The sequence below is a fragment of the Mauremys mutica genome, chromosome 14 (genome assembly GCF_020497125.1).
Source record: "Mauremys mutica isolate MM-2020 ecotype Southern chromosome 14, ASM2049712v1, whole genome shotgun sequence".
In the NCBI taxonomy this organism is placed as follows: Eukaryota; Metazoa; Chordata; order Testudines; family Geoemydidae; genus Mauremys; species Mauremys mutica.
Genome location: NC_059085.1, coordinates 26,711,404 through 26,730,173, shown reverse-complemented (window position 1 = coordinate 26,730,173; position 18,770 = coordinate 26,711,404). Strand labels below are relative to the sequence as shown.

The following is an 18,770-nucleotide window of genomic DNA, read 5'->3' as shown; positions in this document are numbered from 1 at the left end:
TTCAAACAAAAATGTGTACTGTATCTGCACTAGTCCAGTTAGCAAATTACTAGTGCTGAATTTTCCAAAAATCTTACAAGGCATTTAAGTGCTGTAGTAGAGTTAGAATTTGTGTTTATGAAGATGTATTTGTTACTCATTTTTTCTCTTAATGAACTGATCTCTGAAATAACAGAAGAGTTCAGTTAATAGCCTTTCCTAAAAACAGAAATTTGGGGCAAAATGGTGAAGTGATCAGAGCCCAATTACATGATCCACTGACTGACACACTGATCTCCAGTCTTACAAAGGAAAAAAAAAAGCTACCTTAGTGAAGATTCATAGATATAAAAGAATGAAAAATGGATACAAACAAACAAGAAAGATCCTCTCCTCCACATCTCCGATAAAAATAAAACAATGGACAGGGAAAGATGAATTTTATCTTTGAAGGTACAGTGCAAATTTACAAAGCGCATTAAGTCCATCTACAGAAACACACAATGTTTAAAGATATATCATCAACTTAAAAATCACAAGTGTCTGAAAATCGCTTAAGTAGCACCTAAGAATACTATAAATTAAAATACTACAGTAAAAGTTTTTTCTAGTTTTTGTTCATTTAACAGTCTTTTTGTCTAGTAACTTTTGTTATTTTTTTTAATATGTAATCTGTCATTTTCTCTTTTGTTTCAGTGTTCCTTTCATACAGCAACCAGGGAGAGAAAAAAATTAAAAATCAGAAAATGTGATTATAAAAAACAAAAAACGTGGCAGGGGAATACGTAAGGGCTGGTGTGATATCGGAAACAACTTTCAACTCTTTAAACAAATATCAAGCTGACAAAATCCTATATATATTTTAAAGGGAGCCCAATCATGGGGAAGCAGAGAAGAATGGAGGGCTGAGAAAGTTGACATTTCAGAATGAAAATGAGGCCAAAAGAAAAAAAGCTGGTAAAGAAAAAAAAAGTTGAATTTAATAAAGAGCCTGAACCAGAAATCTAGACAGAAAGGACATATTTCAACAATTACAAAGTGATGCCATCTCTATGGCTATATTATCACAAGAAATGTGACAACCCTCTGTCAGCCTAATGCTCCCATCACACACACTCTAGTTTGGGGGGGATCATGTTAGGGAGAAAGTGACTTCCCATCATCTCTCAATTTAGCAATAAATGTGAAAGAGCAATAAAACACACACACACACACCCCTCCATATCGGAAATAAAACAGAAGGAATATGTGGAGTTTCCTAACCCCTTCATCAATGCTATGGCTAAAATGTGTGGGACTGATGAGGGGACCCACACCCCTTCTTCATATTGGGGATAAAATGTTTGGGAGCATGAGGGTTTGTCTAAATCCCACATTCACCTCAATATATGAAAAATATACATGGGTGGGGCAACTTCCCCATAACCCCCACACACAATACTAGGAAAGCCATACACCCAGCACTCCCCTACCAGCGCCATTCACACATCCCTAGCTTGAGACTCACATGTATAAGGAAAGCACACAATTCTCCTCCCTCTTCTGTCAGGGTTAACGCAGATCCCTTGGGAAAAGAGAAGAAAATAAAGGAGGCTCTAGTGTTAAGTGTTAACAACACACTAGGGATAGAAAAAAATTTCTTTAAGAACATTAAGAAAACGCCACACCCCCAACTCCTTCCGCCCGGTTATATTTCTCTGTTGCTCTTTTGAGTTTTCTCAGAGGGAAGCCGCATCCTTTCCCCCACCACCAGCTATGACCCACGCAACAGCCCTCACCCTCAGTCACAAATTCACAATCCCCATCCCACGAAGGTGCCCGTCGGCCGAGCGCCTACTACTAACAGCCACCCTCAAACTTCTCTCAGAAGCTTCTAAAAGAGCCTCTTCCCACACTTTGCCTTGCCACCTACACAGGCTGAACAGCCAGAGGCGCTAACCGCCGAGGGCACTCCTCCCTTCGACGCCCGCGCAACTCCAACCACGCGCATCTCTACTGCGCCTGCGCATTGTGAAGCTACACTGGCAAGGTTCTTCCTCCCGCCCCGCGCTTGCGCAGTGAGAGCGTTACACGAGCACACGTTACCTCTTTTATGCCGACCGTATGAAAAGCCCGGAGCTCCCTACCTTACGTGGATAAGCCATTCTGAAGCGCCTGCACAGCCTCCCCCGCCCCGTACTGTAATAGCGCCAAACTGTCTCTGCTTAGGCGTGTTATGCACGCGCAGGATTCCAACTGTATTCTCCCTGGCAGCTCGGGAGGGGGGAGGGTCCATCCAGGGCGCTGTTGGAGAAGGCGGGAAAGGGGCGATGTGAGGCAGAAGGGGAACGGCGCGAGGAAGGTGTAGGATAATGTTACTTGGGACTTGGTCTAACGCTCCAAACGGCTGCCACAATCTTGCTATGCTAAAGGAACCTGACACAAAAATGGCCCCTCCTTGCATTCCCCCCCCCCCCATTATTCCTGCTCCAGCAGGGATCGATCCAGCAGGGGTGTAGTATAGACGCAAAAAATCGTCTGCTGAGCGCTCTCCCATTGACTCCGGTACCCTACCAGAACAAAAAGCGCAGGCAGAGTCGACGGGAGTGCGTCAGCTGTCAACTTACTGCAGTAAGTAGATCTAAGTAGGTCGACTTCAAGGTAGGCTATTAATTCAGGTAGCTGAAGTTGCGTATCTTAGATCAATCCCACACAATAGTGTAGACAAGCCCTCATCACTCTCATGCAGCATAGCTTCTCCAGCTACACCACCAAGTCCCCACAGCCTCAGGGGCTAGAAGAGATCGCCGAGTCCGATAGTGAAGGAGAATCCTCTTTTCCCCACTGAGAGGAACCTGAGCTTTTAGCTCTGGCCAGGCTTAAGAGAATATTTTAGTTCTGGTATAGAAAACTTGCTCTGATCATTTTTATTTAGTATCAGAGGGGTAGCCATGTTAGTCTGGATTTGTAAAAGCAGCAAAGAGTCCTGTGGCACCTTATAGACTAACAGACATATTGGAGCATGAGCTTTCGTTGGTGAACATCATCCAACGAAGTGGGTATTCACCCATGAAAGCTCATGTTCCAATATGTCTGTTAGTCTATAAGGTGCCACAGGACTCTTTGCCATTTTTATTTAGCTTTTTTACAGCTGGCTCTAAGGCACATGTCATTGACCTGGCATAACCAAGCCTGCTCCAGCTACACTGCAGGCATAGGAGAAGCATTACCAATTAAATTCCTGTCAATTCACTAAAACATTTCTAAAATTGCATTTTTATAACATGTCTCTTACACAATACAGGAAAGCGTGGTCTTCTTGCTGCTTCTTTGAGATAACCCATTTATCAGCATCCTCCGTTCAGGCTGATTAAATCTTTATAACAACACTACAATGTTTACTCTGCAAATTGTATTTGTGTTTAAATGCATAGTATATTTAGTTCACGTACACTAACCTTGTATGGGTGTGAGGGGCAAACATGATTATGCTTAAAAACATCTATATTTTGTTTTACTCTAATTAAACTGTCTTAATTTCTTCCAATTCCAACAAGTCTGGAAGGTCAACAAACAAATCAGTCTCAGAGCAGCTAGGTCAGAGGTGGGCGAACTCTGGCCTGTGTGACCCTCCTGCCCAGCCCCTGAGCTACTGCCCCAGGAGGCTAGCCCCCGGTCCCTCCCCTGCTGTTCCCCCTCCCCTGCAGCCTCAGTGCTCCCCGCAAGCTCCTGGGGCAGTGCAGCTGCAGAGCCCGACCTGACCCAGTGCTCTGTGCTGTGCAGCATGGCTGTAGCACCACCAGCCACCGGTGCTCCAGGCAGCACGATCAGGGAGCAGGGGGGGTTGGATAGAGGGCAGGGGAGTTTGGGGGGGTGGTCAGGGAGCAGGGCAGTCAGAGAGTGGGAAACGGGGGTTGAATGGGGGCAGGGGCCCAGGGGGAGCAGTCAGGAAGGAGGGAGGGGTGGGATGGGGTGTCGGGGGGCATCAGAAGCAGGGGTTCCAGGGGCAGTCAGGGGACAGGGAAAAGGGGTGGTTGGATGGGATAGGGGTCTCAGGGAGCCATCAGGGAACAAGGTGGGGTGGATGGGACAGGAGTCCCGGGAGGGGGGGCGTCGGGGTAAGAAGTGAGGGGGGGGCAGATAAGGAGCGGGGGCTGGCCCACGCCTCCTTCCCCTAACTGGCCCTCCATACAATTTCTGAAACCCGATGCAGCCCTCGGGCCAAAAAATTTGCCCGCCTCTGAGCTATTTGTTTGAAAAAAGAACTCTTACCATTTTTCCTCTTTTATATAAAGGAATTTATATTTTACTCTGATCTCCATGCTCCACCCTACATGCAAGAATCTAGTCTCTCACATTTTTCCACCACTGATTTTCATTCAGTCATTAGTATCTTATAACAGTTTAGTCTCCCATAGAAATAATGTACAAATGGTATCTAACTCACTTAATATTTCCTTCTGACATTGCCTTATTTTTATACCTAAAGCTTTCTCGATTTATTTCAGATTTTCCTCTTTTTTGGCCTGGAATATTCCCCCTGATGGATTGCTTTTGCTTATATTAGTGTGTAACAAGAACATACACATCAGATCATACAGACATCAGTAAAGATGGAAACTACTCACTTAAGATTTAAAATGTTACTGGCAGGGGATCCCTTCTCTTAAAACTTTCTTGTGAGAAGGAAAGGATATTTCTTGAATATTTTCAACTGAACACACTCTCATGTAATAAGAAATTGTTTGTAGTTTTTCTACCAAGGAAATGAACCTTACTTGATTTTAAATTTCCCTTTTAAATTGTTCAATAATCTTTGATTTCAAAAGTGTTTTACAGAAAAAGATCTCACCCAAAGAGGTAAATTAGAAGAACAGATAGACATCAGTAACAAACTAATACAAAAAAACCTTGAAAAAATAGATTTTGAGACAGTAGCAGTGCAAAAGAGTAAAGGGGTATTATGTAGTTCTGTACTGTCTTCCACAGTCAATGAGGTAATCCCCTGCATGTCATCTATGCTGCATTTCTTCTCACAGCTCATTTTAGTATATAGATGAACTGCAGTAAGTGAAGTCAAGTGAGCCAGATAGTATGGAAGTGGTGAAGGTCTCATGCTGAAACTGATGAGTTGTAGTATAAAGATTTTTAAATTCTCTCATCTTCCTAGCACTTACCTAATTCCCCTCAAATGCTAAATTATTGGTTCATCATTCTCATTGTCAACCCCCCAACTCAGAGTCCCTCACTGCTTTCACCCTCTTCCACTTCAAATACAAGCTTATTGTGCTTATCTAATGCCCTTTACAATTAACCTACTTCTGTAATCTTATTACATTAAGCCCCTAACCCTCCCCTCTGACTCCATCACTTGTATGGATGTATGCTACCATGGCCCCACCAGTGACAGATCTAGAACACCTTCCTTATTTTCCCCTTTTCAGACTCCCCAGTAATTCCATGGCAGCTCTCTTGCCTTCATAATGCTCCTCCTTGAAGATATTTTATTACCAAAACATAGCTCAACAAAAAGTGGAAGTCAAATCCTAGTGAGATAAATAGAAAGGAGCATAAACACTGCCAAATTAAGTGTAAAAATGTAATAAGAAAAGCCAAAAAGGAGTTTGAAGAACAGCTAGCCGAAAACCCAAAAGGTAATACAATGTTTTTTTACGTACATCAGAAGCAGGAAGCCTGCTAAACAACCAGTAGGGTCCCTGGACAATCAAGATACAAAAGGAGCACTTAAAGACAATAAAGTCATTGGAGAAACTAAATGAATACTTTGCTTCAGTCTTCACGGCTGAGGATGTTAGGGAGATTCCCAAACCTGAGCCAAGATAGTTAAGACCAAAGCAGACTTTGAAGAACTTCAAAAAGATCTCACAAAACTAAGTGATTGGGCAACAAAATGGCAAATGAAATTTAATGTGGATAAATGTAAAATAATGCACATTGGAAAAAATAACCCCAACTATACATGCAATATGATGGGGGCTAATTTAACTACAACTAATCAGGAAAGAGATCTTGGAGTCATCGTCAATAGTTCTCTGAAGACGTCCATGCAGTGTGTAGCAGCAGTCAAAAAAGCTAACAGGATGTTAGGAATCATTAAAAAGGGGATAGAGAATAAGACAGAGAATATCATACTCCCTTATATAAATCCATGGTACACCCACATCTTAAATACTGCATAGAGATGTGGTCTCCTCATCTTAAAAAAGATATACTGGCACTAGGAAATGTTCAGAGAAGGGCAACTAAAATGATTAGGGGTTTGGAACCGGTCTCATATGGGGAGAGATTAAAGAGGCTAGGACTTTTCATTTTGGAAAAGAGGAGACTAAGGAGGGATATGATAGAGGTATATAAAATCATAAGTGGTGTGGAGAAAGTGAATAAGGAAAAGTTATTTACTTGTTCCCATAATATAAGAACTAGGGGCCAACAAATGAAATTAATGGGCAGCAGGTTTAAAACAAATAAAAGGAAGTTCTTCTTCACACAGTGCACAGTCAACCTGTGGAACTCCTTGCCTGAGAAAGTTCTGAAGGCCAGGACTATAACAGGGTTTAAAAGAGAACTAGATAAATTCGTGGAGGTTAAGTCCATTAATGGCTATTAGCCAGGATGGGTAAGGAATGCTGTCCCTAGCCTCTGTTTGTCAGAGGGTGGAGATCAGGGGCAACTCTTAAGTTTTTTGCCACCCCAAGCACAGCAGTCAGGCAGCCATCGGCAGCGTTTCTGCGGGAGGTCCGCCGGTCACGCGGATTTGGCAGCGGCTCTGTGGGTGATCTGCTGGGCCCGTGCTTTCGGCGTACTCGCCGCCGAATTCCTGCTGAAGCCGCGGGACCGGCGGACTCCCACAGAACCACCACCAAAGGCTGCCTGACTGCCACCCTCACTGCGACCGGCACATCGCCCCCTGCGGCTTGCCGCCCCAGGCACGCGCTTGCTGCGCTGGTGCCCGGAGCCGCCCCTGGTGGAGATGGATGGCAGGAGAGAGATCACTGTCGGATTGTTTTGCATAAGAGTGTGAGAAACTGACATGCAAGTTTCAAGGATGAAGCTAGTTCTTATCTGCTGGGAGGCAATAACAGAATAATAAATTAGAGGGTTGGCCAAGATGTTAAATAGCCAATGAAGTTACAGCTGTGCCTGTCTGCACCTTATTAACCAATTAGCAATTGCTTGATTGCCTGCATTAATTGTATAAATGAAATATGCTGGAGAGAAATAAAGGACTTAGCTGCCAATCAAACTGACTGAAGAGCTTTGTTCATGCCCGCTTGAGAGGCACCGAGACGCAACAAATGGTGACCCCGACGTGATTCGTATTGAATCATGATAGTGTCGGGAGCCTGAGCCCAGAGGCGAACGGCCAGGAGCCTGAGCCCAGAGGCGGGGAGTGCCTATCCGACGTGATTCGTATCGAATGCTGAAAGTGTCGGTGGCCTAGTCTCGGTGGCCTGTTCCAGGCGGAAGAGCCGCGGCGGGGAGTGCTGGAGAAGGGCCAGCCCCCGGGCGTCCAAAGGAGAGGCGCATCTGAGCTCAGAGGTGAGCGGCTAATATGGGAACCGCTGCATCAGCGGAAGAAGAAAAGCGGCTATAAGCCGGAGGAGAGTGGCTATAAGCCAGAAGCCAGGGGAAGGCGGCTATAAGCCGCGGAGGAAAGCAGCGGCTATAAGCCGCGGAGGTGAAGGGCAGAGCAGCTAACGTGAGTACCGCTGTATCAGCTGAAGAAAAGATAACACAGAATGGGACTTTTCGTTAAATCAAATACAGTCTTTGATAAAACTGTTTGGGAGCGGCTAGGCTCCGAGCTTTGGGAGTCGGTGACTCAGGGCGATAAGGAAGCTTTCTCCCTGAGTCAAGTATGGAGTAAAACAAGGAAGAAAATACAGAAGCCTTTATTGCACATTATGAACCGACAGGGGGAAAGAATTTCCCCTGCTGCACTATCTTACTTATTAAGAGGAGAGGGGGAGTTGTGGAGGCTTCTCCCGACCGGCCTTCGGGCACAGGACGAGGAGGTGCTCCGCTGGAAGCGAGCCCTGGACGGGAAGATGTTGGAGTGCACGGCGCAGGTAGAGGCTCGTGCCGTGGCCCTGGAGGTCGTTTGGACCTACAAGCAAGTAAGTTGTTTTGGCAGGAGCCCGGAGAAGGCGTCCCACGCTGGCTGGTCTGAGCCTGGGACAGTGCCGGGAAAACCATTATGCTTCTTCGGTATGAGCAGCAATAGCTGACACAGGATTCACAGATTAAAAGAAGCCAAGCAGGGAAGGAAAAGGAACAGCATGAGTTAACAAGGCAAGAAAGCTCATTCCTTTTTTTTTGGCCCAGCCAAGGACATTGCTTGCAACTAAGACTTGGCGAATGGCCAAGAGAAAGGGGGGGGCTTGACTGTGCCCAGGCCGCTGGAATAGCTGTAAAACTCGGCCTGGCACTACCGGAATGTGTTATTGGAATTTTGTTGTTGTTGCTTTTTGAAAGGAGCAAAATTACTACGGGATGATGCCCTGGTAAATTTCCCCCATTGAAGCTGAACCACGACGGTGGTGGAAAAGAAGAAAAAACATTTATGTTGTTGATATTGCCAAAGTCCAGAAATTCCTGACTAAAAGGACATTGAGAACTGACCCTGGTGAAGAAACAAAGAATTACACACTGGCAGGACGAAATTTGTGGGACTTATGTTTGGAACTGTGGTATTAATTGAATTTCGGGGTTTATTCTACAGGCTGCGCCCTGTGTTTTGGATAAATCCTTCAGTATGTATAGCCCACCCTAATTGGATTGTAAATGATATGTCCTTATTTTATTGAGGCTGAGAAAGCATTGCCGTGGGAGCTAGTATGTTTGAATTTTTGAATGGCCAGCTGATGGCCATTCGGAGTGATTTTGAGCACCAGGGGAATTGTGGATTGTTTAGGCATAAATTTAGGTAATTTGGGAGAATGGCTTTGAATTTATGTGACCCTAAGAATTTTTATGTAAAGTGTTTTTGTTAGTCTGTTTAGACTTTTTGTTAATTTTGTGTCATGTGCTGATTATTGGCCGTTGTAGACTGCTTGATATTAGATGTGGTCTATATTATAATAGACAGCGTATTTGGAAGGGAAAACAGGATCGGGCCCAAGCGGACAGGCAACAGATAAGGCTTGGAAAGCTGGCTGAAAAACTCTTGAGGGCGTAGCGAGACTAAAAGTTTAACTCTATGGTTGCCAGAGGGAATAAAGGTTGAATTTTGTAAAAATGCTTAGAGAAAAGTTTTTGGTGTTTTGAAATGTTTGTAAATAAATTTAGGCAAGAAATTAGTTTGCAATTGTATGGCCATGAATATTTTGTTGCATTAGTTTTTTTTTTTTTTTAAGATCACTTGATCATTACCTGTTAGGTTCACTCCCTCTGGGGCACCTGGCATTGGCCACTGTCTGTAGACAGGATACTGGGCTGGATGGAACTTTGGTCTGACCCAGTATAGCCATTCTTATGTATTAAACATAGTTCACTTCCCCACATACAGAGAATAGTCCTTAAAACCTCACTCTTCCCAGCAGGCACACCCAACCAGCCTCTCTGCTGAGAGTCCTTCCCATACCATATTCCAGTATCTTCCACCACTCCTAGGCTCCTTCTCAGTCCTCTTCTATCCCTCTGCCAGGACAGCCACCCCAGCCCTTCCAGTTACAGTAGAACACCTCTTCCTACAGCCTCTCTTCTGGGAGACCATCCTCAGCAAGAGATTATCCCTCACTCCTTCTGCCTCTCTTAGTGTTTCCCTGAGTCCAGAGCTCCAATATGGAGGTGTCAGCAGATAAGCCCCTCCACTGTTTTCCAGCCCTCAGCTTCGAGTCTCCAGCTTTGATGGCAGCAAGCAATAATCTCTTGCTGCTCTCCAGCCTTCTCCCAGGAATCAATCCCAGCTTCCTTCCAGGACCTTCCATTTTCCCCCTGGTCTCTGGCAGCTCTCACCTGCCTTTTTCCTGACTGAATCAGTCTGTGCTCTAACACAACCCTCATCCACAAGGTCTCTCCCTCTCTAGGGCCCAAGCTGCCCTGTTTTAAGCCCAACAGAGGTGCACTGGTCCTGCTTCCTCTTAAAGAGCCAGTGTCACCCTCTGACAGTCTGCTTCTTTCATGCCAATCTATGTGCACAGATCTCAGTCCGCAAACTAGTCCATAAAGTCCTTACCCTATCCTTACAAGTCACTTTTACTGCAATGCCTATATGACAAACTGCCTGGCAATACCAGCTAGATAGATGGACATCTGCTATTTACTTAGGTTTATTTGTATTCTATATGTAACACAACTAAGTAATAAAAATTAACCATTTCAGCATTTTTGCATTATTTTTCAGATATATTTTCAATGTAACTCTAGTAAAAAACAAACAACTATTAGTTCACTGCCTGAAAATTTAGCTATAAAGACTTTTGGCATTTTTAGTGGCTAAACGAAAGTTTAAAAAACAAGATCAAGCTGGGGCATTTAAGTGACCACGTACACAAACAACAGAACAGAAGCATGTTGTACCCCTCATTCTCCTAATACTGCAGTGGTTAAGAGCTGAAATAACATGAGACACTAAACCACAAATATCTCCCAATTGCCACTTTTTCCTTCTTCTTCTTGTTGTCTAGAAGAGGTGGTTTCAACCTTTTTTGTCAATATATGCTGTTTCACAGAGATTTATTGATTTGATGAAGTTTGATGGTAAGGTCTCAGAGACCCAGGGTGGACTCCCCAGTCAGTTACTATTTGAAAATCTGAGCTTTTTTATCTGAAAATGGATATTTCAACAATTCTTTTTGTGAAAGTGTTCAGATAGTTTTGGTTTTGTTCCAATGCAGAACAAAACCAAAATTTGAAATCTCAAAAGTTTTCATGAAATGGAACTGTTGTTATCTGGCAAGCTCTACTACCTAGGGTCTAGCCCCTAATTATCCTCTCTTCTCCCTTCTATGTACAACATGGAGCACCTTTATGTAGATCTCATATCACTAGGTCTTGCTCTGACAACTCCACTTGTAAAAGAAAAGTAGCAGAGATGAACAACAGTTTGGGAGCTATGTGAGCTGTATTCCCACACCATGAGACAAAGATAGCAAGGCAAGATACCACCAGTATAATAGTCAAGGAGCAAATGTGGGATGTTTGAGGTAGGACAGTAATGTTTTCAGGGCTCTACATTTTCCTCTTCAGTTGTTCATACAGTAACATTAATTTCTGTATTCTCAGAACTATACAGTAAACAGTATTTTCATCTTTTAAGTTGTTGAAATCTTTCACTTAAAGTAAATATGGTACTAATTAAAGGGAATGACTGCTGTCAAACCAGTCCTTTGATAGTTAGTTCTTAATTTGGAAATAAACTTAAATTTTAAAGGGAATAAATCTCTTAACCCTCAGTACACCTTAAGTAATACAAATAAAACTACTGAAAATAAACATTTATTAAACAATTAAAAACAAAATAATGTTGGCAAATAAGTTAACTTAATGAACACATGTTGAGATTCCCAAAGATGAGAGTAGGAAATGCAGTCATACAATGGAAAAAACTCCTTCAATTACATTTCTAGACACATTAACATATTAGTGTGATTTAAAAGATATCTTTTGGAAGCAGAATAGAAGAGCTAGCTAAATTCTGAGCATGACAAGAATATTTCAGTACTCAATGAGAAAAGGGAACTGAATTGTTCAAGGGACCTGGGTTACAGACTAGTCCAATTTTATTATATAAATTGTCAATGGCCAAATATCATTACCATATAATGGCTCTTTGGTGAACAACATGAATTAAGTTGGTAGTTTACACCAAGTTCTCAGTGAGCATGTGTCCACATCACAACTGGCACATATGTTCAGTTTCAAAGCATTAAATATATATGAAGTCTGAACCCTCCTCTTACCCAAAGTAGCCTCTCCTGATCTTGTTTGAGATACACTGGCATGGCAACATAAAGAAGCTTGTACTGTTGATGCCCATGATGTACCTGACCTGTTCTTTGGCAAATGAAGACTTCAGCCTCCAGGGCTAACCACTTAGCAACTGTCACAAAGGACTAACTGCACTAAAATAAAAATATATAAAATTTGATACATACTGAATTTACAAGAGATGGCATATTATAGTCTGCTATTGCAATCTGCATTACTTCCCACTATATTAGAGTCCATCTTTACTGGATTGATGTGTTTATATTTTGGTTGGATATTAACATGGACAGTAAGATTGTTAAGGTTGTGTATTACAACTCGGTGAAGCTTACTGTCTTCTTTCATTAGCTCTTCAACCTTCTTATCTGTTGACAAAAAAAGTTTCTTTTCTCCTGTATAATCTGGATCTTTCGGATACAGCTCATCTCCTGAAAAATATTAAGTTTTAATTCAATAATTTTATTTTTCAGTGATCTAGCAATGTTTAGGATACAAGCTACTTTATTATCAGTATTTGAAAATATGTGGGAATGGAGTTCAGAGTACAATCAGATTTAAAAGAAAATTGCTTCCAATCTTTCCCAAATTTCAAGATGGCCATGAAATTCTATAATAGCCACCAGGGATGCAACACTGCAGGTTCCACATGTTGCAATAAATCTGGAATCTAATAGAATATTCAAGTTCAAAGGCAGCTTTTCCAGATACTAAAATGTATTTTTTTATTACATACAAATAAAGAAATATCCAAGAACCTCATGTACACTAATGAATATGGTATCAGTGCATCCTTGACATAAATAATTAGATATTATAGATGGACAAATGAGGCAGAGATTAAGTGACTGTCCCACTTTACACAAGAAGTTACAGCAGACTAAGAACAGAAAGCAGATCAGATTACACAGTTTTGTTTAAAAAATGATCTTGGTGGAAGGACTTGTCCAGCCTTTATGGAGAGCAAGTGTAATATGATGAAAATATAGAAAGGAAATTAGGCGGCAGAAGAAAGACCAACTGTAATAAATAAGAAAATTAGAGAGAAGATGACCAGAAAAAAACAGATATTAAGAAGAAGAAAATAGCAACGTAAAGATACAATTTATGCCCTTTTGAAGAAAAGGGAAAAAAAAGCAACAGGAGAGGAAAGAAGGTAAAAACTAAACTGTTTAAATAGGCAGGTAGCAGCAAGAAATAAAGATTAAAAAGATGGACTAGCTAATAATCACTCGGGGTACTGCAATGTTTGGGACTCTTGCTTAGCAAGGAGTGCAGGATCAGATCCATTGCCCAAATAAGGCCAGTAGGATGGGGCTCTAACTCATCCTGCAGACAAAAATTAAAAACAAATAAAATAATCATATCATTCAGCATGAAAAGTATGACGTAAATTAAAATATTAATGCCCCCCACAATACCCTGTATAAGAGTCAACACTTGTTGACAATCTGATTAAATATAGAAATTACCATACTGATCAGATCAGTGGTGTGTCTAGTCCAGTATCCTAAGAATGGCCAATATCAACTACTTCAGAGGAAGAAATCCTGCAACAGGCAATTATGGGATAATCTACTCTCAAGGAAACTTTTTTCTGGATCCCTAGTAGTCAGTTGGCCCCAAAGCTCAAAGGTTTATATCCCTTCCAATGCTCTTTTATGGTAATAAAAGCTCTTTCACTTGGTTAATTTACCTGGTAATAGCTGAATGTAGCCATCCGAAGCTGCCAAAGTAACAGGCATCCAACGTTCACACCCTTCTAAAGCACGGTCAGAACCAAACCTATGCAGGTCATGAAGTGAAGAAAAGTTGCACAGCCTACATAATTCATAGAACTGAGGTGGAGCAAACCATATTTCTTGAGACTTAAAGAGTTCAATAGCTTCTGGAGGGGTTGACCACTGTAAAATGAAGACAAACATGAAATAATATTTTCAATGGCAATATACAAAAACCTGTAGGAGAACACTTCAACCTCCCTGGCCACACAATAGCAGATCTTAAGGTGGCCGTCCTGCAGCAAAAAAAACTTCAGGACCAGACTTCAAAGAGAAACTGCTGAGCTCCAGTTCATCTGCAAATTTGACACCATCAGCTCAGGATTAAACAAAGACTCTGAATGGCTTGCCAACTACAGAACCAGTTTCTCCTCTCTTGGTTTTCACTCAACTGCTAGAACAGGGCCTCATCCTCCCTGATTGAACTAACCTCGTTATCTCTAGCTTGCTTCTTGCTTGCATATATAAACCTGCCCCTGGAAATTTCCACCACTTGCATCTGAAGAAGTGGGTATTCACCCACGAAAGCTCATGCTGCAAAACGTCTGTTAGTCTATAAGGTGCCACAGGATTCTGTGCTGCTTTTACAGATCCAGACTAACACGGCTATCCCTCTGATATTTTCTTCTTGAGCTCTTTTGGTGAAATTCTATCAATTGCTTAAACCTCACTGAAACCCTTAGCAGTGGCAAAGAAGGCCCTGTGTGAACCTTGGGATGGACAACATCTTATCTAAACAGTTTACCCTATTAGTGTTCTGGATTCCAAAAAGAGGTACAATTTTCAGTTTGTTGCCCGCAGTTTGAGATTTAACTAATTTAAATGTGAAATTGAACTGTACTGGTGAGTTATACACACACCAAAAAAATCCACACACAAACACAGTTTCAAAATGGTAGAATTTTAAAATATTTCTTCTGCAAAAATGTTGATTTTTTTTAAAATTCATAAGATACTTGAGGACTGCACATAGGTGTGCCAAATTTGGACTTCAATGTTGTTTTTAAAAGGGGATATTAACTCTACTTTCAGGACATGATAAAGACTTCCACTGAATAATGCAAAACTCAAAGCAAATTCAGCTACAGAATTGCTACAAATGCCTTCATAATTAAGTGGAAATCTACCTCGGAGCACTTGCTTCTTAGCCAAGGAGAGCATGCAGTTTTCAGAAATTAGAAAAACCAGATATAGAGTGTTAACTTCATGTCAATTGTATTTTCTATATGCACGGAATTCTTACATTATTATCTAAATGTTGGTTTCATGTATCAAGACTATGGTGTGTGGGCGTTTACTGACACACCTTTTATTCCATATTCTTGTGACTGACATCCACAATAAATTTCTGATATGATATTGGTAAAAAACAAATATTTATAATCAAATATTAACTTGTTCAAAACAAGTACTCTGATGTTTTAAACTTTGTATTGTGTTTCACGGTATGTAGTTTCTATCAGAGACAAATACCTCACAAAGAAACATTGGTAGTGTCAAAAAATTGTACTGACCTTGTACAAGGGACCACAGTTATTAGACAACCATCTTTGTCTTGAGACCACCCCAGAGTAGCCCCAAGCATATAGACTATCAAGGGTCACATCCCACTAATACTGCATAATGTGGGTGTATGATGGGTGATTGTAACAGGAGGATCTGCCCATTTAATAGTTCAGGGAGCAGCCAACCCCCCACCCCAGAGAAAATCCCAGAGACAGATTCTAGGAAGAAACTGAAGCAGCTAATTAGCACCCCATGACAGGCCCATACTCTCAGCTGGACAATATAAAGAACTCAGTTCCATAAAAGGGTAGGATTAAATAACCATCCAGTGAACAGAGCAGGAGGTGGCAGGCAGTTCTTGAGCCCCCTGGGGTTGGAAAGGGCCCTACCCAGTAGCTACCGAGAGCAGAAGACCCCCGTCTGAACTCCTATCAGAGTGTTACCTGTGTTGGAAAAGCATGCAAAAAAGTTTCTCTTTGTGGAGACAGTAAACAGAGCCCTGAAGAAAGGGACAGAAACCTAACATGAACACGCTGTCTATCCCCAACAAGTGACCAGGGCCACCAGTATACAGTGATCTAGAAGCGGGTCACCTTTTGATGGTCTTCTGTGGTTGATGTATTTATCCTCTGGAAGTCTAACATCTCCCACTAGTCACATGGCACGTGGGTGTATATGGGTTAATCATCTAAAATCCAATCACCTCCTACCTTGTACAAAATATGTAATATATAATAGGTTTCAGAATGTCAGTAGGTGTATAGACATCTGGAATCTGGCACCTCAACTCCAAATGGTGCTGCACAAGGGTGCAGGTTACCAGATGTACAAGGATGGCTATAGGCAGTATATTTACATACTCACCTACTTGACCAGCACTAAGTTGGAGGTATGAAGGCGTGGGGGGTAAGGAAATGAGTGTTGCATAGGCGTGGCTCCTCCTGGGCCCTGCTTATAGTTTCCATGGGATGTAAGGGAAGTACAGGGAAAGATATAAGGTGTTTGTGGTGATGAAACCTACCTGAAAACCTGTCACCTCCTGATTGTCCTGCGACGTGTGCGGAGGCCGCTCCTCAAGGCAGCACAGGTAGAAGGCGGTGTCGTAGCGCCGGTCTCCCCGGCCAGCCCTGGGCACCGGAGTCAGCCAATTGCCCCACTCATGCAGCGCCCAAATGTTGGGGACGCAGCGCAGGTAGCGGCAGAGCTGCAGGAAGCAGGCCGGGTCCTGCTGCACCCGTCGCCGCCACTCAGCGAGCTCCGGGCCCGGCGGCAGGTGGTGCTGAGGCAGCAAGCGGGCCGGGCCGGGATCAGAGGCGGGGGCGGGGCCCGGGCCCGACACCAGCAGCAGGATACCCGCCTCTTCGAAGGTCTCCCGGATGGCGCAGATGCGGAAGGCCACGTCCCCCGGCAGCGGCGAGCCAAGGCCAGCCCGGTCGGTGGCGAAGACCGGAGCTCGGTTAGCGCCCGGCGACGGCGGCCGCACGGAGCCCAGCCCGCAGCGGGGTAAAGCGGGCAGCAGCCCCAGCCAGTCAGCGGAGAAGTCGGCTGCCTCCAGCAGGCCGCCCGGGAAGACGTGGGCGCTGGGCAGGAAGCCGCTCCGAGGGCTCCGCTGGAGCAGCAGCATCTCGTAGTCAAAGGGGCCTAGCGGGGACCGCACCGGCCGGGCCGGAGCCCCGCTCCCGGCCGCCAGCAGCAGCGTAGCCGCCTCTCGCCAGTGCCGCAGTCGCGGGTTCATACCGGCATGAAGGACAGGAAAGGTGGCCGAGCCGCTCTCCTCGTCTACTACCCATCCCGGCTCCATCGCCCCCAGCCCCCTGGGAGGAGCCACTGCACCTGTGAGGCTTAAGCATGCTGCTTAATGGACCAAAACAAGGAGGAGCACTTGTGGCACCTTAGAGACTAACACAGTTATTTGGGCATAAGCTTTCATGGGCTAAAACCCACTTTATTAGATGCATGGAGTGGAAAATACAGTAGCCAGATAAATATAGATATATACTTCCTCTCTCTCTCCCCATCTCTCTCCATGAAAAGATGGGAGTTGCCTTACCAAGTGGGTGGTCAGTTCTAACTAGACAGTTCAATTAAAGTGGAAGTGGGCTATTATCAACAGGAGGAAAAATCTCTTTTGTGGTGGTAATCAGGGTGGCCCATTTCAAACAGTTGATACAGACTAACATGGCTACCACTCTGAAACCTGTCTTAATGGACAGTGAGTAGATCAGTAACAATGCCTGTGTTAAAAACAATTAAATTCCAACACACACGAATATAATCCCCAAAGAGAAAACCCATCAGCGTGACAAAGGCATATCAGAAACTGACAACAAGGAACCTGATAGGGCAAACATTTAGGCAGGCGAGTAGTCTAGTCTCCGTGTGCAGAAGTTTAGGAATGCACAGTGGGACATGAGAGTCAATGTGAGTGAAGCTTGTATGATTAATTGGTGCAATTAAATGAAAAAAAATCTGCATTTCTTGAGATTTTAAACCACCATGATTACAGTACGAAAACCAATGATTTAATAGAAAATCTAACCCAATAACAAGTAGATGTGAAGACCTTGAGCTCTGGGTGGCCCTATTTCTTCTTAATTATTATTTGCTCCTGACCTCCCTAACTCCAGTAGCTGGAAGTCAGGTTACACAAACTTTCTCCACTATGTCACAGTGAAACATAAACTATCCACAGGAATCATGTCTACCATTGAAATACAGCTATTTCAAGGATGAAACTGCATCTGTTAACAGAAAGTGAAAAATATTTATAGAACTGCAGGGAGGATTTAGAGAGATGGGATGTAATTACACAATTTGAAATGTAGCCATTGTTAATACCCTGTTTCCTACTTTTGCACACACAAAAAATAATACTGTGGGATCTTTAATAAGCAGAAGTGATCAGGACGAGGTTTTACATTTCATCTGAAGAATGACATCTACAATGCTAGAATATTGGTTCAATACTGTTTCAGAGAGTACTAAATTATTAATGCTACCTTCTGGTGCACCTTGGAGTTCCTTGTAGGTTTTCCATAATTGCTGAAGTAGTCCAGCGCTGCCTAACTTGTGAGTTTATTGTTTACAAGAGCACAGCACAAAGTAACATGGCTGCAGGCCATGTAATACATTTTATTTGTAAAAAAACTTCCTTAATACGTTAACACAAAATGTTGAGAGGAGTCAGTCCTCAGCTAAAACAAGAGTAAGGCTTTAAGAAAAGATTTAAAGAGAAGTGGCTCCCTGGCTCTGAGCCAGGGTGTTAGGAGAGTTCCCAATACATGAAGCAGCAGAAGTGAAAGTGCACTCCAAGCATTCTCTCCAGTATCCTCTTCGCTAGCTTTGTGATACTGAACTCTCTAGAAGAGAGAGACAGAGGAATAAAATAAAAAGAAGACTCTAGTTAAGACCATCAGCTTGGAGGCCACTGAAGCATACTAGATACCCACAAAGCATGTAGACCTATGGAAGAAGTAAGTCAAGATAAACAATGTTTAAATATAAGAAATTATTTGAGTGGATCAGATACTCTACAGAAAATGTACATCAAGCCCAAAGAAATTATATTTTTATAAA

The 18,770-nt window shown here is 43.1% G+C and overlaps 2 protein-coding genes across 7 annotated transcripts in view; both read right to left on the bottom strand.

The window, feature by feature from the left end:
• The window catches only part of TDRD12 (tudor domain containing 12), a 246,959-nt gene extending 244,943 nt beyond the window's left edge, over nucleotides 1-2,016 (bottom strand). For 5 of the 6 annotated variants that reach the window (XM_044987027.1, XM_044987024.1, XM_044987022.1 and 2 more), the window contains exons 1-2: nucleotides 1,892-2,016; nucleotides 1,487-1,543 (exon numbers count right to left, since the gene is read on the bottom strand). The gene's annotated coding sequence lies outside the window, so the exon portion shown is untranslated. Of the gene's footprint in view, nucleotides 1-1,486; nucleotides 1,544-1,757; nucleotides 1,870-1,891 lie in introns of those variants that run through there. The other variant, XM_044987023.1, reaches the window with a different exon arrangement.
• A 9,386-nt stretch (nucleotides 2,017-11,402) lies between these two features.
• NUDT19 (nudix hydrolase 19) lies at nucleotides 11,403-17,030 on the bottom strand. Its single transcript, XM_044986742.1, has 3 exons — nucleotides 16,216-17,030; nucleotides 13,604-13,811; nucleotides 11,403-12,338 (listed from the first exon to the last, which is right to left on the bottom strand). Exons 1-3 carry the CDS (start codon nucleotides 16,993-16,995, stop codon nucleotides 12,100-12,102), a joined length of 1,227 nt encoding a protein of 408 aa, XP_044842677.1. The 5' UTR covers nucleotides 16,996-17,030; the 3' UTR covers nucleotides 11,403-12,099.
• Between the last annotated feature and the right edge of the window lie 1,740 nt (nucleotides 17,031-18,770).